This window comes from Lonchura striata, chromosome 9 (assembly GCF_046129695.1).
Source record: "Lonchura striata isolate bLonStr1 chromosome 9, bLonStr1.mat, whole genome shotgun sequence".
Classification (NCBI taxonomy): Eukaryota; Metazoa; Chordata; class Aves; order Passeriformes; family Estrildidae; genus Lonchura; species Lonchura striata.
Window position 1 is genome coordinate 6011332 of NC_134611.1, and position 19893 is coordinate 6031224.

At 45.9% G+C, this 19893-nt stretch overlaps 1 protein-coding gene across 1 annotated transcript in view; it reads right to left on the bottom strand.

Annotated features, from left to right (window-relative positions):
- The window catches only part of ROR1 (receptor tyrosine kinase like orphan receptor 1), a 153549-nt gene extending 138164 nt beyond the window's left edge, over positions 1–15385 (bottom strand). Inside the window, exon 1 of the mRNA XM_077785317.1 lies at positions 15220–15385. Coding sequence (XP_077641443.1) covers positions 15220–15322 — 103 coding nt within the window. The 5' untranslated portion in view covers positions 15323–15385. The remainder of the gene's footprint in view (positions 1–15219) is intronic.
- Between the last annotated feature and the right edge of the window lie 4508 nt (positions 15386–19893).

Consider the following 19893-nt stretch of genomic DNA (forward strand, 5'->3'; position numbering starts at 1 on the left):
CAGGCCCCACAGGTACAACACACAATAAATATTGTATTCTGGAAGCATTATTGATTAGCAAATTTGACTCTTCACTCCTCTTCATCACCCACCTGTTGAAACCTTTTTCCTCTGCAAAAAAATAATGTTCTCACATTTTGCTTTTTCCTCTGCTACCTCCCCTTCTTCTCCCTGCTGCTGACATTTAGTCAGAAATCACACGGACACACAATCCAGAAGAGGAAGAGGCAGACAGAATATTATACATATATATATATATATATATATATATACAATAACAGGAATATTCAGCAAGGACAGCAGCTGAATTTCCACACTGAAAGGATTAGAAAACCATCCTTCACATTTTTGCCAATACTAAGATAGTAATATTATTTCTTTGTTGTCCTTTAATATTATTTCTTTGCACCCCACTTGAGTGCAAACCAGCTACACCTTTTCCTTAATGAAACTTCCCTATATTCACTGTAAATAGTCTAAAGTTGCAGGTACAGAATGGCCCCCACCCCCCAATAGTGCTACCTTGTATTTTTGCACAGTAGGGCCTTTCATTCAAGGATCTGAACTTGCATTACACAGGTGGGTAAACATTATTATCCAGCTTCAGTTGGATTGTTGCAAGCCCATGGCAAACCTGCAGCAGAGTCATTCCCTGAAGGGCAGATTTCCCTGGAGCCAGCACTCTGGAGTAAAGACAACTTGCAAAAGAAAGGGTTTGTGGGATCAACCCACCAGGAAAGTTCCTCCTACTAATCAAAGTCATATGGAAAGAAATGCTTGAAAAAAATCCCATTTCCTTAAGAAACTCTTCTAAAATGGATGGAAGAGTCACAAAAAGAGATTATCTATGTTTGTATTTTCAAGCCTCACCTCCAGTTTTATTTGTATGTACATAAAACTGAGAGTTGTGCATGTATTTAATGGCAGTGAAGGAGAAAGACACCTCTAAATAACTGCTTCTTTTGCTCCTTCCCTTTTTGATCTTCCACCTCACAAGCTGGGTTGAGGCCCTTGGAAAACATGACCAGTGACAGCAGTGCCCTGGCATGCAGTGAGTGATTTGCATCTTTCAGATTCCCATTCTGCAGAAATCATCGGGCTTGGGAGCAGGAAAACAGGCGAGGAAAAAGCAGCACATTTGCAAGTGGCAGGAAAAGCAGCAGCAGCAGCAGCAGGGGCAGAGCCCTAAAAAGCCTCAGTGAGCTCTTGGATGCCCCAGGACAGCACTGAGCAGCAGCCAGGTCTCCCTTTCAAGCCTCACTCCTGTAAATGAAAAACAACTCGAACAGCTCAGTCACTTGGGCGCTGCTCCAGGAAGGCACTCAGGCGGGATCTGACGCTGAACACTGAGCTGGGCCCCTTTAAATCAGCTTGTTTACAGTCCCAGCCTATGGGTAAGTGCTCTGCTGGACCGGGGCCTTGAGCAGTGATTGTTATTGAACACTTTCGTTGAGTTATCCTGCCAGTTCCTGGTGCCTTCATCGCTTTCCCATCCGCTGCATCCCCTGTTGCTCCTTGAACAAACACAGATGTGGCACTGAGATTCTGCCACCACAGCCATCTAGGAAGCAGCAGATATTACTGCAAAGGGGACTTTCTCATTTCAAAGATTTCCTCGAGACAAGAATAAATTAACACCATTCACTGGCAACAGAAGAAAAAAGGCAAAGTGAGGCAAAGGGGGCTGATAAACAAAGGGGGAAATCAAGAAAATAACAAAAGCCCATCACAGTATAAGAGAGAGATGTGCTGTCCCAGTGGGGAGTGAAGATAAAAATAAATTTTTGATAGAAACCACGACAACACCTACCGCACTAAAGTTATCACAGAAAAACAATCAACCCGTTTCAATACATCAGTAACCTCTTCAACAAAAAAAAAGTAAATACACTTAAAAATTAATAAGTAAACAACTAGAGAGGAGGTAACAGCTGGAGGCGTTATCCCTCCCCACAGCCACTGCCTGGGGAAGCAGATCAGCGGGAGGAGTTCTCACTTCTTGCTGGGGCTGATGAAACACCAGACCCTGCCACAGGATTTGCCTGCTGGGAAGCACCAGAGACATCTGCAGCAGTGCCCTTTTCCAGCTTTTCAGCACCAGTTTGCCCAGAATGGCCTCCCACCAGTCTCTCCTTGCCAAGACTCATTGCCACAGCCCCCAGCCCCGGTGCCAGCCCAGGGATCCCAAGGACATCCCAGCTGGATGAGGCGTCACCACGGCAGATGGACAGAGAAGCACCACAGCTCTTTGGCCTCTTCCCCATCTCTGCACCACAAAGACACCAGCAGACAGCAGAGGAATGATTTCAGGAATCAAAGGGAGCAACTTCTTTGAAAGCAGAGCTGAAGAAACTGCTTAAACAGACCTCCGAATAGTCAGCAGGGGATCCCTTTGGAAAAACAAGACTCCCAAGGACCGTGAAGAAGAAAAACCACACTGGAGAGCAGAGATTAGAAAAGAGGAAAGAAACAGCATGAAGAGGAAGGAGTATCATGTGCTCTGCTAACTGCACCTCTTAATTAAAAGAACACAAGTGTGGCTCAGTGAAACAATGTCCCTGCACATCCCTGCTACAACACACATTTTTAAAAGGGATATATTCCTGTTCTTCCCAATGCTGAAGGGTTTCCATTCATCTGGCTGCAGCATGTTACAGAACTGCATTAGTGCAAGTTAATCTCTAGAAAGCCTGGACTGTTATTCATATATTGAAACATAAGTGAGATATTATTGGTTTGGAAGCTGTCAAGACGTTCTCTGTGTGCTGCAACAGGAGTCAGAACCAGACATTATTCAGCCCCTACCCAAGGCTTCCATTGGACACTGGAAAAATCAAAGACCAGAAATGCTTTGGGGTGTTGACATTATTTCCTAAACAAAATCATCACCAGTGTAGTTCCCCTTCACATAAAACTAATTTTATTTGAGATATAAAGCTTCTAATATAAACAAAGTTTCTGAAAGTTAAAACAGGTCAATCATTGCAGCTGCCATGGCAAATAATATTGCAGATTTTTCATTTTTTAATACCCCTACAAGGTCTGGGCATGTGAACATCTGTAATCCTGCTCCCCAGTACCTTCTCCCCTGAAAATTAAAGTGGTACAGATGATTTTTTTTAATAACCCTAGTCAGTAAAAAATGAAAAATAAGAAGAAAGCATTAAAACCAGCATTGTTATTGGTGTGCCTGTGTTGTATTATCCCAGACATGTCTGTGCTTGGAAACAAATTGATTGCATCTCTTGGTAAATCAGCCCCTCTGTGGAGAATGCACCAATCTCTCCCCAGATTAAAGAAGAAGCATCTGCTTATAAACACAAACCAACTGAGGAGCTGGCACTGCTGCAGGACTTCATGGCTTGTGTTTCTCTGCTCTTCATCATGTGCATGTAAGGGCTGAGCTACAGCACATCTCTAACACCACATCAGGGGCTTCAGGTAAACCTCTAACTGCTCCATCTGTACAAAAAAATGCATTTAAACTGATTTTTTTTTTAATAAAATGCATGCAAAGCATATGATGGAGCATTTATCATGGACTCCCTAACAATTCATTACCAGCATTGGGCACAGGACGCATTTATTCTGAATTTACTCGAGTGTAAGGAGGAACAGGCTTAGTCAAAATATCCTCTTGTGGCTTTAAAGATCCAATTAAGCAAAGCACATTCCCAGAATGAAAGAGATGTTAATAGAAAACATGGAAGCAGTTGTTAGAATCCACTGAAACCCAAATAACCCCCAGGACCTTGAAATGGCAATAGAATTGATCTGTCAGAGCAGCTCAAAGGCACAGTCCTGAGTGGGCTCTGCACTGTGGGATGGTGCCTTCAAAGCTCCCAGAATTTCTGAACCAGCCTTCAGCAAAGACACAGCAAATCCCAAAGTTCAGTGCACGACATTTCTTCTCCAAAGCTCCACCAGCTCGGTCCCACAGAGGGCAAGTTTGTCATTAAAACACAAGAAAATAACAAAAAATAACCAAAAAAATCCACCCTGGCAAGTGGGCAGTAAAAGTGAATTTTGAAATATTTAGTGCTTGTGCTGTCCAGAGGTGATCCTCCTGCATCTTCAGATATTCCAGGATCCAGAAATGAGCTGGAAACCCCAGAAATAACTTGGATTAAAACTGACCCAGGGCAGAAAGTGTTGGTGCAGGTCAGAAAGGGCTGCCAGACCCTCCCCTGCCAGGTGCACCCCTTTTCCAGCACATTTTCACCTGGGCTGATGGCCAAAATAAACCACCGAAGTCCCAAATCCCAAACGTCAAAGATGAATGAGCACAAAGTATCTAAAATGTTTCCTAGTTTGGCTCAAACCGGGAAAATCTGCAGAACTCAGAGAGGCTCGGGTTCTGTGCAACAGGAAAGAGACACTTGAAGCTGCCTCCCCTTTCACTTCATCTGAACAAATGTTTGATAAATTCAGGCAAAATGGAAAAATCCTGAAGATTATAAAATCCTTTCTCTACATATACAAAAATCACTCATTTCAAAACTCTATGCAGTGATGAGAAAAGTAATAAAAGCCCAAAAAGCCACATAATAGAGTGAAACAGGAGTTGCTTCCCAGTCAAATTTTAAAAGCACAGCATTAAACATTTCCATTTTTATCTTTATATTCCTCCAAAATGTAAAAAGCTCTTGCTCAGAGAACTATTGCTCTCCTTGAACTGCACAAGAAGTTTTTAAATATAGGTTCCAAGAACAAATACTGTCTCAGGTTGCAACAACTTTCACCAAGTATTGCAAATGTTTTCCTTGCACACAAATGGAGTTAAAATTTGGAAATTATTTCAAGTCCCACATTCAGTCTGAGCAATATTCCTCACAGAAACAGTGTATTTTCATTAGGATTTAACTGAATTCTGTATTATTTATTAGTAGCCAAATGAGATGTCTTTTGTGCACATTTCTGGAGGACAAATTGGGATATTATCGTTAGGGCTGCTGGAGAGCCTGAGAACATATACGGAACAAAAAGTGCAACCATTTGCATTTGGCTGCTCATCTGAACCCCAGGAATATTTTTGGATAATATTTTGTTTGGAGAAATCCAATCCCTCCCTGAGCAGCTTTGTTCCTGTCTGCAAAGCCCTGGTTTATCCTTCCCTGGGCCAGGTTTGGAAGAGCAGTCCCTGTGTGCTCCCAGAGCCAGTGCTGGAAGTGACACTCATCTTTCAGCCCTGCGAGCTGAGCCAGCCCCACATCACACCCAGATCAAAACCATCCCTGCTCCCGTGGCATTTGGTGCAGGAAGCAAAGGGAATGCTGCATCCTGTGCCTCAGGATTCAATCCCAAGGATTCAAGTTTCCCACCTCCTGCAGAGGGCATTTCCCAGCTCTGGGAAAGGGGCAAAGCACAACGCCAGGACAAAAACCATCCCAGTGCTACCAGTGTCCATTTGGATACCAGAGATGTTGGGAAACACTCAGGAGTTGTAGCAGTGTAATGGAGCAGAACAAAACATTTCTCCCATTTCTTTAAGCACCACGTGTAGTTTGGGTCCAACAAAGTGCATAAGAGGATCTGCATTCCCCTGTTTTTCAGGATAAAATATTCCAGGACACTCTACATTTGAAGTGTGTCTGGAAACAAAGCAGCAAAAGCATTTTCTAGGGGGAAAAAAAGAGTGTATTTCAGTCTAAAAATAAGGAAAATATATCAAAATTAATTTTCAGTGTCCTTTGTTTGTGTACTGGTAACAAGTACCATCATTAGCAGGACTGAGTTCATTCTTTGGAGTTCTTTTAAGGCAATAACATCCCACACCAGGGGATGTGGGCACATCATGACTTTCACGTGGAAAGTCTGTCTTCCTTAGCACAGGAAATATTTCAGCTGACTGAAAACAACTGCCCACTAAAGTTACTAAAAGATTCATTACATGCATCCTCTAAAGGATTCTGACAGAAAATCTGTCAGGCTCTGCTGCTCAGATTGACTGTTTTAATCAGCACTGCTGAGTGACTCAGCCATAATCACGCTCTTTAGGATCTTGTAGGATCTTTAGGACAGCAAAGCAAGTAGAGATCAAAAACCATTTCCCTGCTGCACCTCAGTCATCTTCAGTGTAATCCTCAACATCTCTGGTGTCAGTAATTCCCAGTAAGAACAGAGCAACAAACAGCAGGATAAAATCAAGTCTTGATACCTGATGAAATGAAAGCTAAATTAGCACAATAATCCTTCAAGAACATAAGTGCCTTCTCAAGGAGCCTGACACCAGCTTATTCAGGAAGGGCAGAAAAAAGCCTATGAAATTCACTTCAGTGGGATAATGCAACAAAGGCTGAAGAAAGTTGAGCCTCCTATCACCACACATCCATCCCTTGCAACATTTCAAACGATTTTACAGTTCTCCTGACAGATCTGTACATAGACACCTCTCAGCAAATTACATGGAATACACACACACCTAATCCCTCCTTGCACTGCTGAGACAGAATTCTTGCCCTCGGGCTTTGTCAGTTATTACAATTAGTCCAGGTGAAGTTACCCTTGATAATCTCAGGAGATAATAACTGGCAGCAGGAATAGGATAACAGAACATCCGACAATTACAGGTTTGGGTAGGGGATTTCTGTAGAGCTGTCAGCAAAACAAACAACACCTGATGTACAGACCTGTGCAGGAGCCTGAACTCTGATTTTCCCAAAGCAGAGGCAGTGCCAGCACTACTGTCCCTGCTGTGACCCTGCTGGAAGGGCTGTGATGCCTGAGGCCACAGCTTCACTCATTTACTGACAGAGAAAACTCCAGTTAAGACTTTGCTGCTGCATTCTGTCAAAACTTCCTGGAAAAGGGGATTGCTCTTAGAGCTAACCATGGATTTTTAAAGTTGGATGTACCAGAGGTACTCCACAATAAATATAAGATACCAAAAAATTCACCCAGTGCTTCAGAGCTCCAAGCCCAGAGCCTTCAGAATGCCCTTGGATGAGAGAACTGAACAGGATCGAGACTTCTCTCTTGGATGAGGGAACCAAACACAGCCTATAAACTTAAGAAAGCAACTTTAGATGTTCAGATTCCCAAAAATACTTGTAAAGGTGCCCTGCTTACAGCAGTCACTTCCACCACGAGATATTGTTACCAAAGGCCTCATGGCAAGGAGAAGTTGTCAGTTTGCAGGTGGTCTCTCCTCCTTATTGCATGAATTCCCTGAAAATTCACTGTACCTGCTATCGACACCAAGACCACCTTTTTTTCCTCCCCCCAGTACCAACTCTCAACTTTTGAAGTTTTCAAGACAGATCAAAGAACTTCCCCAGAACCATCAGGACCTACAGAAATGTTGAAAGCAGAGCCACAAGTGTGATCAGTGCCAAACGTGACTCCCCAGTGAAACCAGTTCAGGAAGGAAGGAATGGTCCAGTTCACTCCATGCCCAACCTAATTTGTCTCACCCTGAACAGCTCAACCAACAAATATTGATATTGACATTCCCTGGAGGTTTTTCAGCCTGAAATGAGAGGGGTTGCTCACCAAGCTCCTCATATCAAGACCATATTTGCTGCTGGGAAAAGTAAGAGACAACAGATTTTAAGAGAAAATTGTCTAAGTGCTGCATATAAAATACTCTCAAGTTTGTGAACATTTTACTGCTGCTCTGGGGTCAGAAATACTCATTAGGATTTAAAAAAAGATCAATCACAAACAGAATGCAAGAACATATCACATCCTACAAACAGGCTCTCAAAAGCAAAAAGGCAAATCAGATACCATCTCTTCCTGTAGAACACAAGAAAATCAGGTCAGTATTTTCTTTTATGATGAAATATAATTTTGCTAATAAGATTCCCCTCCAGTGAGAGGATGCCTTTACAGCTCCTTCCCTTGCCTGGGCCTCTTTTTGCAGAATTTGTGTAGCAGAGGGGAGTGAAAGGAGCAAAAACCCTTTAAGGGTTTTTACCAGGATGTCTCAAGGCCTTCTTAAAGCTCTTCGCTGTACTAAGAATGCAGTTTATACACAGGTAAAATGCTGCTGTTCTCAATAGATTGAAGAACACATATTTTTTTCAACATAGAGCAACAAATCCTGCACAGAAAAGATAATGACGACATCCAGCTTATGGGAAAGACCCAAAACTCAGGAGAAAAGGGATCTGGAGTTCCACTGCTCCACTGCTGCATCCACTAGAATGCATTCTGTTATCCCACAGCAGGTTTCAATTATTCATCTCTTAATCAACTTCAGATTGACTTATTTAAAAGGATGCAATTTTAACAATAAATCTCATGGACAGTGTTAATTAAAAGCTAAATCTTGCCCTGAGCTGGACGCCCAAGGTCTATGAGAATGTTCACAGCCCATTTATTTACTCCAGCATTGTGTCAGTTATTGAATTACAGTAAATTAAAAACACAGTGACAGAGCAATAGCTGAAATAAGTGAGGCTTGTTGCATCTCACTTACAAAGGTTGCCAGACTTGGGCTCTGTCAGGCTGCCAAGAAAAGTGAATGTAAAAGTCAGGGGCCCTCAGTTCAGAAACATCCTCTGGTGAGCATGAAGTGTTTCAGCCTCAGAGATGCCAGCAGGCAGAAGCAAAGGTCCACCACGAGCTCTTCCTCAGCCTCCTGAAAGCATTTAATGATATAAATCCATCTTCCTGACAATCAGCTGGGAATTAAATGACCTCTTGTCACTGTAGGTGAAACTCATTGAAAGCAGAGCTCAACGTGGTTCTCTCTCCACTCAGCACGTTCTGGAGAAAAAGAGATGTCTCCATCGTTCTACAGATTCTCATTAAATTCACAGAGAGATAATGTGTTTTATAAAGAAAAATCCAAACATATGGAATGAATAATTAACATATACAAAAAAGAATTTAAAATGAAAACGCGCAGAATGCTTGTTACTTATACAGCACATCAAGTACTTCAGAGTAAACAAAACAATTATAAAGACACTTCCTTTCATTGGAAGCCAAGTTAATTTTGGAGAAGAGATGCTCACCCATGATAACTGACCCCTTGCAGGAAAAACTGGGAGAGGCAAGAGCTGTTGAAAATACAGTGCAGACTGCACAGGGCTCACATATACATTAACTCCACAAAGGTGTCACAGGTGAGAGATTCCCTGTAAACGAGGAGGATTCCTCTCCATGAGCAGAAAGGTTGACAGAGGTTTTGCAAAGAGGACCTCACTTGAGGAAAACCAGGTCTAGTCTTAGTTCTAACACTGATTTTATTTTTCTATAGTCTGCCCAAGCTTCTGTCTTCTAGAGACCTCTGTGTGCTCACAGTCACACTTACCTTTGAGGACAGAATGCCTGAAGCTGAATTCAGAGAGAGAACAAACCCCCTCTACACCTAAAATGTTCCACAGGAGTGGATGTTAACATGGTAAGAGCTAAAGGCCCTCAAAAATTTTGAAATTAAGGCCACCCAGATCCCAATCCCTCTTTGTCCAGCACATGAACTGCTCTGCAGGAGCAGCCATGGTGTTCTAGATGGACCAGCCACAGCATGGAGAGCCTCAGGCAGCTCATTACATTAACACCTTCCATCCTTAAAAGCTCAGTTTAGCATCTTCAGGAGGGACTGGGCCTCCAGAGCAGCTCTGCAGAGGAGTGTTCACACTGTGGCTGTGGAAATGCACATCCTTCCAGAGCCAGCCTCAAGTTCCCAGGGTAGGAAGAGCATCCCCTGCTCCATTCCCAGTCTCTGGAGGGAATGTGTGAGGTTACAAAGCATTTTTCCCTGGTTTATCTCTGATCTCTCCATTTCCCATGGCCTGCTGCTGCTCCAGCTCCCAGCTCCACTGTTCCAGCTCCTTCCTGGATCTGCCAGGAGCAGATGTTCAGGGCTGTGCTGCAGACAGACAGAGCATCTGGGAACGGGACAGGGGGACAGCCCTGGGAGGGAAGGAGCAGAAGGTCACAGGAAGCCCTTGTGCCGTATCAGTTTCAGCATATGACCTGAGCAGCTTGAAAAAAAAGCTTTTAATAAAATGCAGGCTTCCCCCAAGAGCCTGCATGAGCTTTTCTCAAGAACTCACCCAGTTATGAAACTTTCCCAGTGCATATTGGGATGGCAAAGTCCTAACTTAAAGCTAGTCCCAAATATCTGAGAGTGAGTGAATGCACATCTCTGCATAGCCCAGAGCATCAGCAGGGCTTATAGAGACCATGGAATGTCTGCACAGAGTTCTCAGCACTTCTGCTCCAGCTCTTGGGGACAGTGGCTGCCTGTACACACAGGAACTTGCCTTATTTGTTATTTTTTTTAGTTTGCCCTGACACAAAACGCAGACAGATTATTTTTGCCTTCAGCATTCCCAGGGCATGATAAATACACCCAGGATTCCTGTCTCCAATGTGACATCATAGAATCACAGAATCCTGAGCTGGAAAGGACCCCAAAGGATCATTCAGTCCAACTGCTGTCCTTGCACAGACACCCCAACAATCCCACCCTGTCCCTGAGAACGTTGTCCAAATGCTCCTGGAGCTCTGGCAGCCTTGTGGCTGTGCCCATTCCCTGAGGAGTCTGCACAGTGCCTAAACACCCTCTGGGGTGAGAACCTTTTTCCTGATACCCAGCCTAAACCTCCCCTGACTCAGCCTCAGCCATTTCCCAGACTCACTGGAAATAGGAGCAAAGAGATCAGAAAATCTCAGCAGGTTAAGCCAAGGCTGGACCAGCACCCCCAAACTGGCACACTCCAGCCAACAGGACACAGCAGCCAGCCCTCACCACCACCATGATCCAGGACAGGTCCTGCAGGAGCATTCTGTGCTGTCCTTTACCCTCTCTGACCACCCAGACCCCACACAGCTCTCCAGAGGGGTTTGTCAGAGCAGGATACCAAGCCCAAAAAGCCCAGGGAACTCGGTGAAGCAGCAAAGCAGCCTCGACCTGAGCTTCCTCCTGCTCCTGCCCTGGGCAGAAGCTCCACAGAGTGCCTGGTGGGGAACCAGCAGAGAAAGCACACACAGCCCTGGCCCCACAGCCCATTTATCCCTGTCAGTCCCTCCTCCCTGCCACTGCTGTGCCCTCTGCTCCTCTTGGTGACCACTCTGCACCGTTTTTTCAGGAATCCTACCTGACAATCATCCTCCAAATCTGTGTCCATCCCACCAACACAAACCATGGGATTCTTTCCACAAGCATTTCCTTTCATCTGCTGCCCTGCAGATTTACTTGGAAACAGTGGCACTCCAGTGTCTCCACTTCAGGAGGAGATCCTGGAAAGCAATCTTCCTCACACCAGGATGCTGGCATGGAAGCAGCCTGAGGTTATTGCTTTCCTCACTAAAGGGTTCCTTTCTCAAGCTACTTCTTTTCCCCAAGCTGCCTGACTTTGGCAGAGTACCATTTTCAATATTGCATTCCATTAAAGTCCAAATATAGGCAAGTTCTTTTATTTTACATTATATTCCCTGGCAGACTTCAGTGACCTTTACTATTAAATAATAGTAATATTTAGAGCTTTATCATCACATCACACACTAGTGCTATATATTTAAGACGAAATTATTCAGTTTTTCCACCTTGGCAAACTTCACAGTGTAGCACCCCTGGCTATCCTGTCGTTCCAGCCCAATTAAATGACATTAAACATGTCCAAGCCTCTCACATGCCATGCTCCTGGCAAGGACAGCAGTGACTCTGCTTGTAAACAGACAGAAAAAAAAAAATTGTAACTTAAAAAAAAAATTTATCTTCCTCTGCAGCACCTGACCAAAAGAAACTTTACACCAAATGTAGAATTTTAGGAATTTTAAAGCACTTCATCATAAAAGATGTAAAACTGCAATCGCCACTCCCACAGAAGCATCCTTCAGCTAACACCAATATTTTGTTATTTACAAAGAACCATTGACAACTGCTCTCATTTATTCATTTCACTGCTGTACCCTTTATAAATGTGCAGATTCATTGACTTTCAACATCTTCTTGATTACAATGAAAAAGAAACAAGAAAAGCCCTACAAAGTCACTTCATTATTCAACTGTTTGGGGCTGGGGCAAACCCAGAATTTCTTTAGGGAGCCGATTTCAAGACACAGCACGGGGTTTGCTAATTTTTAAAAGCAGGAACCTGGATCAAAGAGAGCATCTAAACGGTAAAATAAGTGGATTTGCTACTCGTTTAAATACCTCGGCGTGGAGGAGCGTGTCAAAATGCAGGCTGGGTGATGGGTGTCACAGCTCCACCTCTGCCCGGGCTGTGAGACTCTCCAGCTGTGCCAGCTGTGCCATTTCCACAGCGCCCATCACCGGGGTGCCCACCCGAGGGGAGAGCACCTCAGACCAGCGAGACACAACATTTCACACAACAGCAGCGAATCTGCAGTTGAGGATGACTTGAGGGGGTTTTGGTTTTCAGGGCCCGGGGAAGGAAAGGTTTACACTTTTTCTTTTGTCTGAGTTAACTTTCTACATGTTTCTGGCTTGCGAGACAATCGCTGTGCGTAAAGCAGCTGCATTTAGTTAGAGATTTTTTAAAAGAGTTTTCAACTCTGAGGTGCTCTTTGGAGTCCCAGCAGACTGCTGGATTTCTACATCTGTTTCTAAAGAGCAGGATCCAGTGTCACACCTCAGGGAAACTCTTTTTTCCCCTCTCTTTGCCTACTTAAATCCATAATACTCCCCTACCTAACTCTCATTTGCAACACTTTAAATCCCTGTGAGGACGTAATTAACACAGCAGTTTCAGTAGAAGTTAATTATGGAAACAAAGAAACGATGTCCGGAAGATAATTTGCTGCTACTTCAAGCCACTTTTGTCAAGAAATACAAGGCTACAACCTCAAACAGTGACATCTACCCTCATCCTCTTAGAGGCTTAAGGCAACAAAAGCATTTTGTTTGTTTTTAAACTCATTCCTGGATAGGTGGCTGAAGCAGCAGCCTGTGACCCAGGGATGAAACAATTAACCACAGGGACTAATCAAGAGCTGTGGAACTTTATCTCACAACTTTCAAGGAAATCAGCAGCACCCCTACAATCTAAAACACAATCTCGAGGTCTGTGGGTTTACTCCAAGCTTTTAAAATATTTTTCTATTACTCACACTTCTTTCATTGTTACTCCTCGCAAAGTTCCATGGATCTGGAAGAACAATAATCGAGCTGAACTGGGAATATCCACAGCCACATGCTGCAGAAAATATCCAAGCTGGAGAGCTGCTGTTCCTTAAATTGACATTAACTTTGTGCTTTTATTTGGAACGCTGGGGTTGTGAGCACCCTAAAGGCAGTGAATGGACAAAGCTTTTGGGGTTGTTTTGCTCCCTACAAGGAAAGGTCATGGACAAAAAGGCAGCAGCAGGAGACAGTGGTCCACATTCTCTTTCTGAACATGTCAGGGTTGAAGGGTAGGGACTGAAGATTCCATCTGGGCTGGGTTTCTGATAGAACAAATTCTATTTACCCAACAACTACAGTCGCCTTAAAGAAATCTGTAAAACTTTGTAGAACAGGCTTTTTCTTTGTTTGGTTTTTCTAATTGGTGTTGGATGTTCAGGTTCCCTTATTCTTCCACGAAACCTAGTTTGGGGGAAAACTTAGTACGTGGTTGAACATGTGATAGATGTCTATCTATGAAAAATAAATACATCGCTTGATCTGCTCATGAATCCACACTATAAGCACTTGCCAAAGATATTATTTAAAATACAGGAAGTACTTCACTGTGGAAAGTAACTGTACATAATCACAGATCACAGTCCAGGCTGGAAGGGAACTGGAGGAATCACCTGGTCCAGCCTTTTGTGGGAAAGGGATCCTGGCTGAGATTATCCAGTCTCATCTTGGAACCTCCAGCCACGAGGATTCCGCTACATCCTGGGGTGGTAATTCCAGTGAGTTATTGTTCTCACTATTAAAAAAATGCTTTATTATATTGAGCTGAAGCCCCCCTTGATGTAACTTGTACTACATGACCTGTACTGTAATGACTACATTAACATATAATGACTAATAATGACAATATTAATATATTCACATAAAGGTGATCTCATTCTCTGATAGGTACTTCCCAGCAGAATGCACAGAAAATAAAAATGGTCCATTTTAGACCCAATGTGACCAGTTGCTTTATGTTAATGTGGTTTTATTTTTCCCTTCCAGGCTCTTTGAAAGTTGAAAAAAAACCAAAAAAACTGCATTGCCCAAAGCTTTGAAACTATCTGAAAAAACAGGAGGGAAATGGCCTTTTTTTCCCCTTTAAAAAATACAGTTATTTGTTAAGCATACGCAGCACTCCCTGGAGACACTAAAAAGCAACTTCTGAAAATTTTCCCGTTGAGATGTCATGAAGAATTCCGACCCGAGCTAGAACGCATCCAGCCATTGAATCTGCACCACGAGACTCCTGGGACGCGGGGAAGTCATTCCAAGAGATGCAGCCCCGGGAACAGCATCCTTAGGGACAGCGGCAGAAACGCAGGCTCAGGGATGTGACAAGAGAGTTTTACCTGTTAGCTACAAGCACATTTTGAAAGGCAGTTATCCCACAGTATTTACAATTTGGGTTAAATTTTAGCTTTTTTTATCAACTTTCTCTCTTTGGCGTTCGCTTTTTTTTCACTTCTTGAAATATTAAGTACTGGCACATTATCAAGCAGCACTTCTCAGAGGTGGGTTGTGATTGAAGTACCCACCACAAACCACTCTGGAGGAGCCGGAGCTCACGTACATCCAACTCTCAGCGAAATTCTCATGCAGGCGTCCAAAAACACGGCTCACTTTTTACTGACTTGGCCTGAAGGAATCAGTCTTTTTCCAATTCCAGCTATCCCAGCTCCGAGCTCCCTTTATGCCTGGGCTGCGCTACGTTTTACACATAAATCCCTCGCAAAGAGGCTGGAGTCAGAACCCTGATAGAGCACAAGGATCGCGGGATAAATATAACTCGCTAAAAGGAAAACGGAGACGCTTGAAAGTAAATAAACAAACAGATAAATAAATAAACGTTTTCGAGGGATAGAAGGGGGGTGAGATGGCGAAACACGCACTGAGAGCCGGGTCTAAGGGACAAGCCCAGAGCGGTAACATCGGGCACCACGGACCGCAAAGCGGGACCGCTGGCAATGGTTACGCTGGGGACGCTCACCGGCCGCAACACTTGGAAACAGCTCTTTGACGAAGCAATTAAACACAGACCGCGCATAAAACTGGTTACAGGGGAGGCCCGGCTCCCCTCAGCGCTGGCCCGGCTGTCTCGCCCCGGCCGGCGCCGCCGCCCGCCCCGTCCCCCTTACCTTGCGTGGCGTCCCCGGGCTCGGCGCGGCTCCCCGCTCGCAGCAGCAGCAGCAGCGGGAGCAGCAGCGGGAGGCTCCCGTCCGCGCCGCCCGGCTGCTGCATTCCTGAGCCGGCGCTGCTCCCGCATCCACCGCGGGGCCGCCGCTCCTCCGTCCCGCGCTGTGCCGGCGGGGAAGGCGGAGCGGGGCCGGGCCCTCAGCGCTCCGCGCTCCGCGCTCAGCCCGGCCCGCCGGCAGCGCTGCCCGGCCCCGCAGCGCCCCCGCGCGGCCGCCCGCGCCCGCGGCGCCGCCATTTTGTCCCCGCGCGGAGGAGCCGCCCGCCCTCAGAGCCGCCCCTCAGAGCTCTGAGGGACAGGCGGTGCGGGGATGTGGCGTTCCCGTCCCGAGGGACGGTCCCTGCGGGATCGCGGCGCTCCCTTCCCTAGGGACAGGCGGTGCGGGGATGTGGCGTTCCCGTCCCGAGGGTCACTCCCTGCGGGATCGCGGCGCTCCCTTCCCTAGGGACAGGCGGTGCGGGGATGTGGCGTTCCCTTCCTGAGGGACAGTCCCTGCGGGATTGTTGCGTTCCCGTCCCGAGGGACGGTCCCTGCGGGATCGTGGCGCTCCCTTCCCTAGGGACAATGACTGTGGGATTGTGACGCTCCCTTCCTGAGGGACAGTCCCTGAAGGATTGCGGCGTTCCCTTCCCCGGGGTCTCTCCCTGTGGGATTGTCGCTTTTTCCCTTCCCCAGGGTCGCTCCCTGCGGGACTGTGGCGTTCCCTTCCTGAGGGACAATCACTGCGGGATCGTGGCGTTCCCTTCCCCGGGGTCGCTCCCTGAGGGATTGTCTCGTTTTCCCTTCCCCAGGGTCTCTCCCTGCGGGATTGTCTCGTTTTCCCTTCCCCGGGGTCTCTGCCTGAGGGATTATCTCGTTTTCCCTTCCCCAGGGTCGATCCCTGCGGGTTTATCTCGTTTTCCCTTCCCCAGGGTCTCTCCCTGAGGGATTGTCGTGTTTCCCCTTCCCCAGGGTCGCTCCCTGCGGGAATGTCGCCCTCGCGGGGGTAACGCTTCCCACAGAATCGCCTTCGGGATTATCAAATCCAGCCTGCGAGCAGACACAATCCCAGAATTGAGTGGGAAGGGAGCACTGCGGGTGTTCTGGTCCAGCCTGCCTTCTCCAACACCCCGGAGCACACGGCATGGGATTGCGTCCAGAGGGTTCTGGAATATCTCTACTGAGGGAGACGCCACAATCTTCTCTGGAAAATGCGTTCCAGTGCACCCACACTGGAAAAGTTTCTGTCCCTTCCCCTTCCCAAGGTTCTGTCCCGCATTCCCGCATCCTGTAACTGCAGTCTGTGGGATAACTGCACTCAGAGGGGCACGCTTTTCACAGAATCACACAAGTGTTGAGGTTGGAAAAGACCTCCAAGACCATCAAGTCCAACCTGTGATCGATCCCCACCTAGTCAACCAGCCCAGACCACAAATATGCTTTTCCCTCTCTCTGGTGATTGGAAACTGAGATTTTGGGCAGGAGGGTTGGAGTTCCCTCCTGCCAACGATGGATAACATTTTTGCTGGAGTTGCTGCCCAAGCTGGTTGAAGCTACTAGGAGTGATAACTACTTTCCATCCAGGAGAATGATCACATTTCTAGGATGCTTGGATTAGGTTTAGGATTTCAAAAGTCAGCAACTGTTTAATAAAAAGCTCATAAGCAGAGTGGAAACAAGGACAAGATTAAAGGAGTTTCCTCCTCACTTCCTGCTAGATCAGATCCCTTAGGCATTTCTTCTGCCATATGAATCTTGTATTTCTTGTCAGACACTAACAGAGTTTCAAGAGGAGGAAGAAACACAGATAAACATCTGGCAGCGTGTTAGGGAAGGAGATAGAGGTCTAAAACCACCCTCTCCTCACAGATACAAACATGCACATGTACCTCCTCTCACCAGCCAGGAAAAGGACAAGAGATTATCCACTTTCTTAGGAAAGCTGGCCAATAAACAAGCATAGATGAAAGCGAGCCAGGCTTGATGTGTTTTAGGATCTGGTGTGACACATGGAAGGGACTGTCAGCTGCTGGCACCTGAGTGGAGTTTCTGCTGCTTTAGGTCCTTGAAGCACCACCCCTAATCCAGGTGAACAAGACAGGCCCAGCTCCAGCCAAGACCATCAGGCGAGTTCATGGTAGCAGGTCTGAGGTCAGGCTGAGAATCAACAACAGCTCTGGGGCTGTTCCTCAGGGGTGTTCCTCAGGGCCATTCCTCAGGGGCTGTTCCTCAGGGACCATTCCCGCTACACAGGACATTCCAGGCACTGGGACACAGTGCAGAGGCTGCTGACAGGTCCATAGGGGTGAGACAGGTTTGAGGTGAAGCTGGGAATGAGACAGGTCTGAGGTAGAACAGGAAATGTGACAGGTCTAGAAGAGGAAATGTGACAGGTCTGAGGTGGAACAGGGAATGTGACATGTCTGAGGTGGAACAGGGAATGTGACATGTCTGAGGTGGAACAGGGAATGAGACAGGTCTGAGGTAGAACAGGGAATGAGACAGGTCTGAGGTGGAACAGGGAATGTGACATGTCTGAGGTGGAACAGGGAATGAGACAGGTCTGAGGTAGAACAGGGAATGAGACAGGTCTGAGTCAGTCTGTGCATCAGGAGGGTCCATAGCCCAGCACAGGGATGCTGCAGGGACAGACTCCACGGGGGCCGGGGGCCGGGGCTGAGCTTAAAGAGGCACCCCAGGCAAGGTGGAGTGGGACTCATTAAGAGCTCTGAGTGCCCTCAGGGGCCTGACACTTGTCCTGGAGACAGGGAATACCAGGAATACCACCGGGGCTCTGCCTGCAGGAAGGTCAGGCCGTGCAGCTGGGATTGCAGTGCTGCCGCACCAGCCCAGGCTTGCCGGCCCTGACCCTCTGAGGTGACATTTCAGCTTTCTTCTGACTGATCTAACAGAAAACCCCTTGTTGTTTCCTTGTGTTCCCCCAGGCCAGTCCATTCAGTGAACCCTCTGGTGAGAGGGGATGGGAGCAATGTTCTCCTGGATCAGCAGCTGGGTGCCATTCCCCACAGCTGCCGGAGTGTTGGATCCAGCAAAGGTGAGGGGGACCCTTCTCCAGGGTCTCCACTGAACCGCTGCTTTTGCCAGCGGCTGCTGCTGCACCTCTTCAGCTGCAACACAGAAGTGTTTCCTTCATCCCTCTGAAGGAAGATGTCCATGAGATCCAGATTCTGCACATGGATAACCCAGTAGACACAAAAAAAGTCCGCGGCAGATGCAGAAACTAAATGCAGATTCTCTAAGTTCTCTTTTAGCTTCGAAGTTTTAGCTCCATGCAGCGTGAGCGGATAAATCATGCATAATTAAAAAACAAACCACTTATTTTTAGCTGCAAATCTACCAAAGCGCATGCAATTAACAGATATAAATCACTTCCTGGCTCGCAGGCTGCTCAGCACAGCACATAAATGAAAGTTAAAACATACGTTTGGGGAATACATGGTACATCTGCTCTCAATCTGCAGCATTTGGAAATCAATACAAATATTCTCCCTGCTTTAACATGCTGCAGTCTGTCATCCCACGGAAGGGGATGGAAGAGCTAAAAATATACTAAACAAAGGAATTGGAGTGGACAGGGCCCTAAAGACCCCAAAATGTATAGCAGGGAGTGGCCACAGTGATCTGATGGCAAAAAGAATTCCAGGTAGGGATAAGCACTGCCTTGGGAGGACGAATTGGAGTTTCTCCTCTGTGGTCTCAGGATGCTTGGGAGATGAAGTGCACACATAAAGCTTCAGAAGGTGACTCTGGGGAGAAGAATCAACCATTTGATACATGGCCACATATTTTAAAACAACGACAGGCTTGTAGTCAATATCTTTGTGGAATTAGTTCCCGCAGGGAAAATGTATTATCCACAAAACTTTCTTATTCTTTTTTTTTTTTTTTTTAATGAAAAGATAGCAAAGGAGCTGTCTGGGAATGATTTGTAAGTACAATAAACCTCACAAGAGGATGATAAGCAAAGCATTGTAAGAGAATCGTGTCAGAAGTACAGCAAAATAAAAGAGAAACATTACACATTTGTAGTTACTGACAATGTGTGTTCTTAAGTATCATGTCACATTAGAAAAGAATCCTTGTTTTCCTTTCCAGCTTTCACTAATATTCCTATTAATCTATACCAGATTTTTTTGATTCCACCATTTGAGGCCATATCAATCATCCTTTTCCCCCTTGAAGTTCAACTGGAATTACACCAGCATGTTCAGGCTTCCAGAGTGGAAGCTGGAAGTGAGGGTAGAACTTCCCTGCACTCCCAGAATCTGTGCATCCATGGAAAGACCCGGTGTAAATCTGATTGCACCGTGGATTGTTAAATTGTAAGGTGGAAAACAAGAATTGCTGTTACATTTAAAGGTGGAAGATTTGGACGTAACTTACACTGTAGGAAACTTTCTGTAGGAAAGGAATTCTGTCTAACTCAGGTAAAAACATTTTCCACTTGGTGCCAGCTTTATTTTCCAGTGGAGTTTCAGGAGCAAGTATAGCATAAATAGCATGTTTCTTTGAAAGGGACGGGAGATAGGAGAATAAATAGTTTTATTCTATTTTTTTCTAGTCTATTCTTATGTCCTGAATGCAGCAGGTCAGGCCAATGAGAAGGAGGAGGTGCATT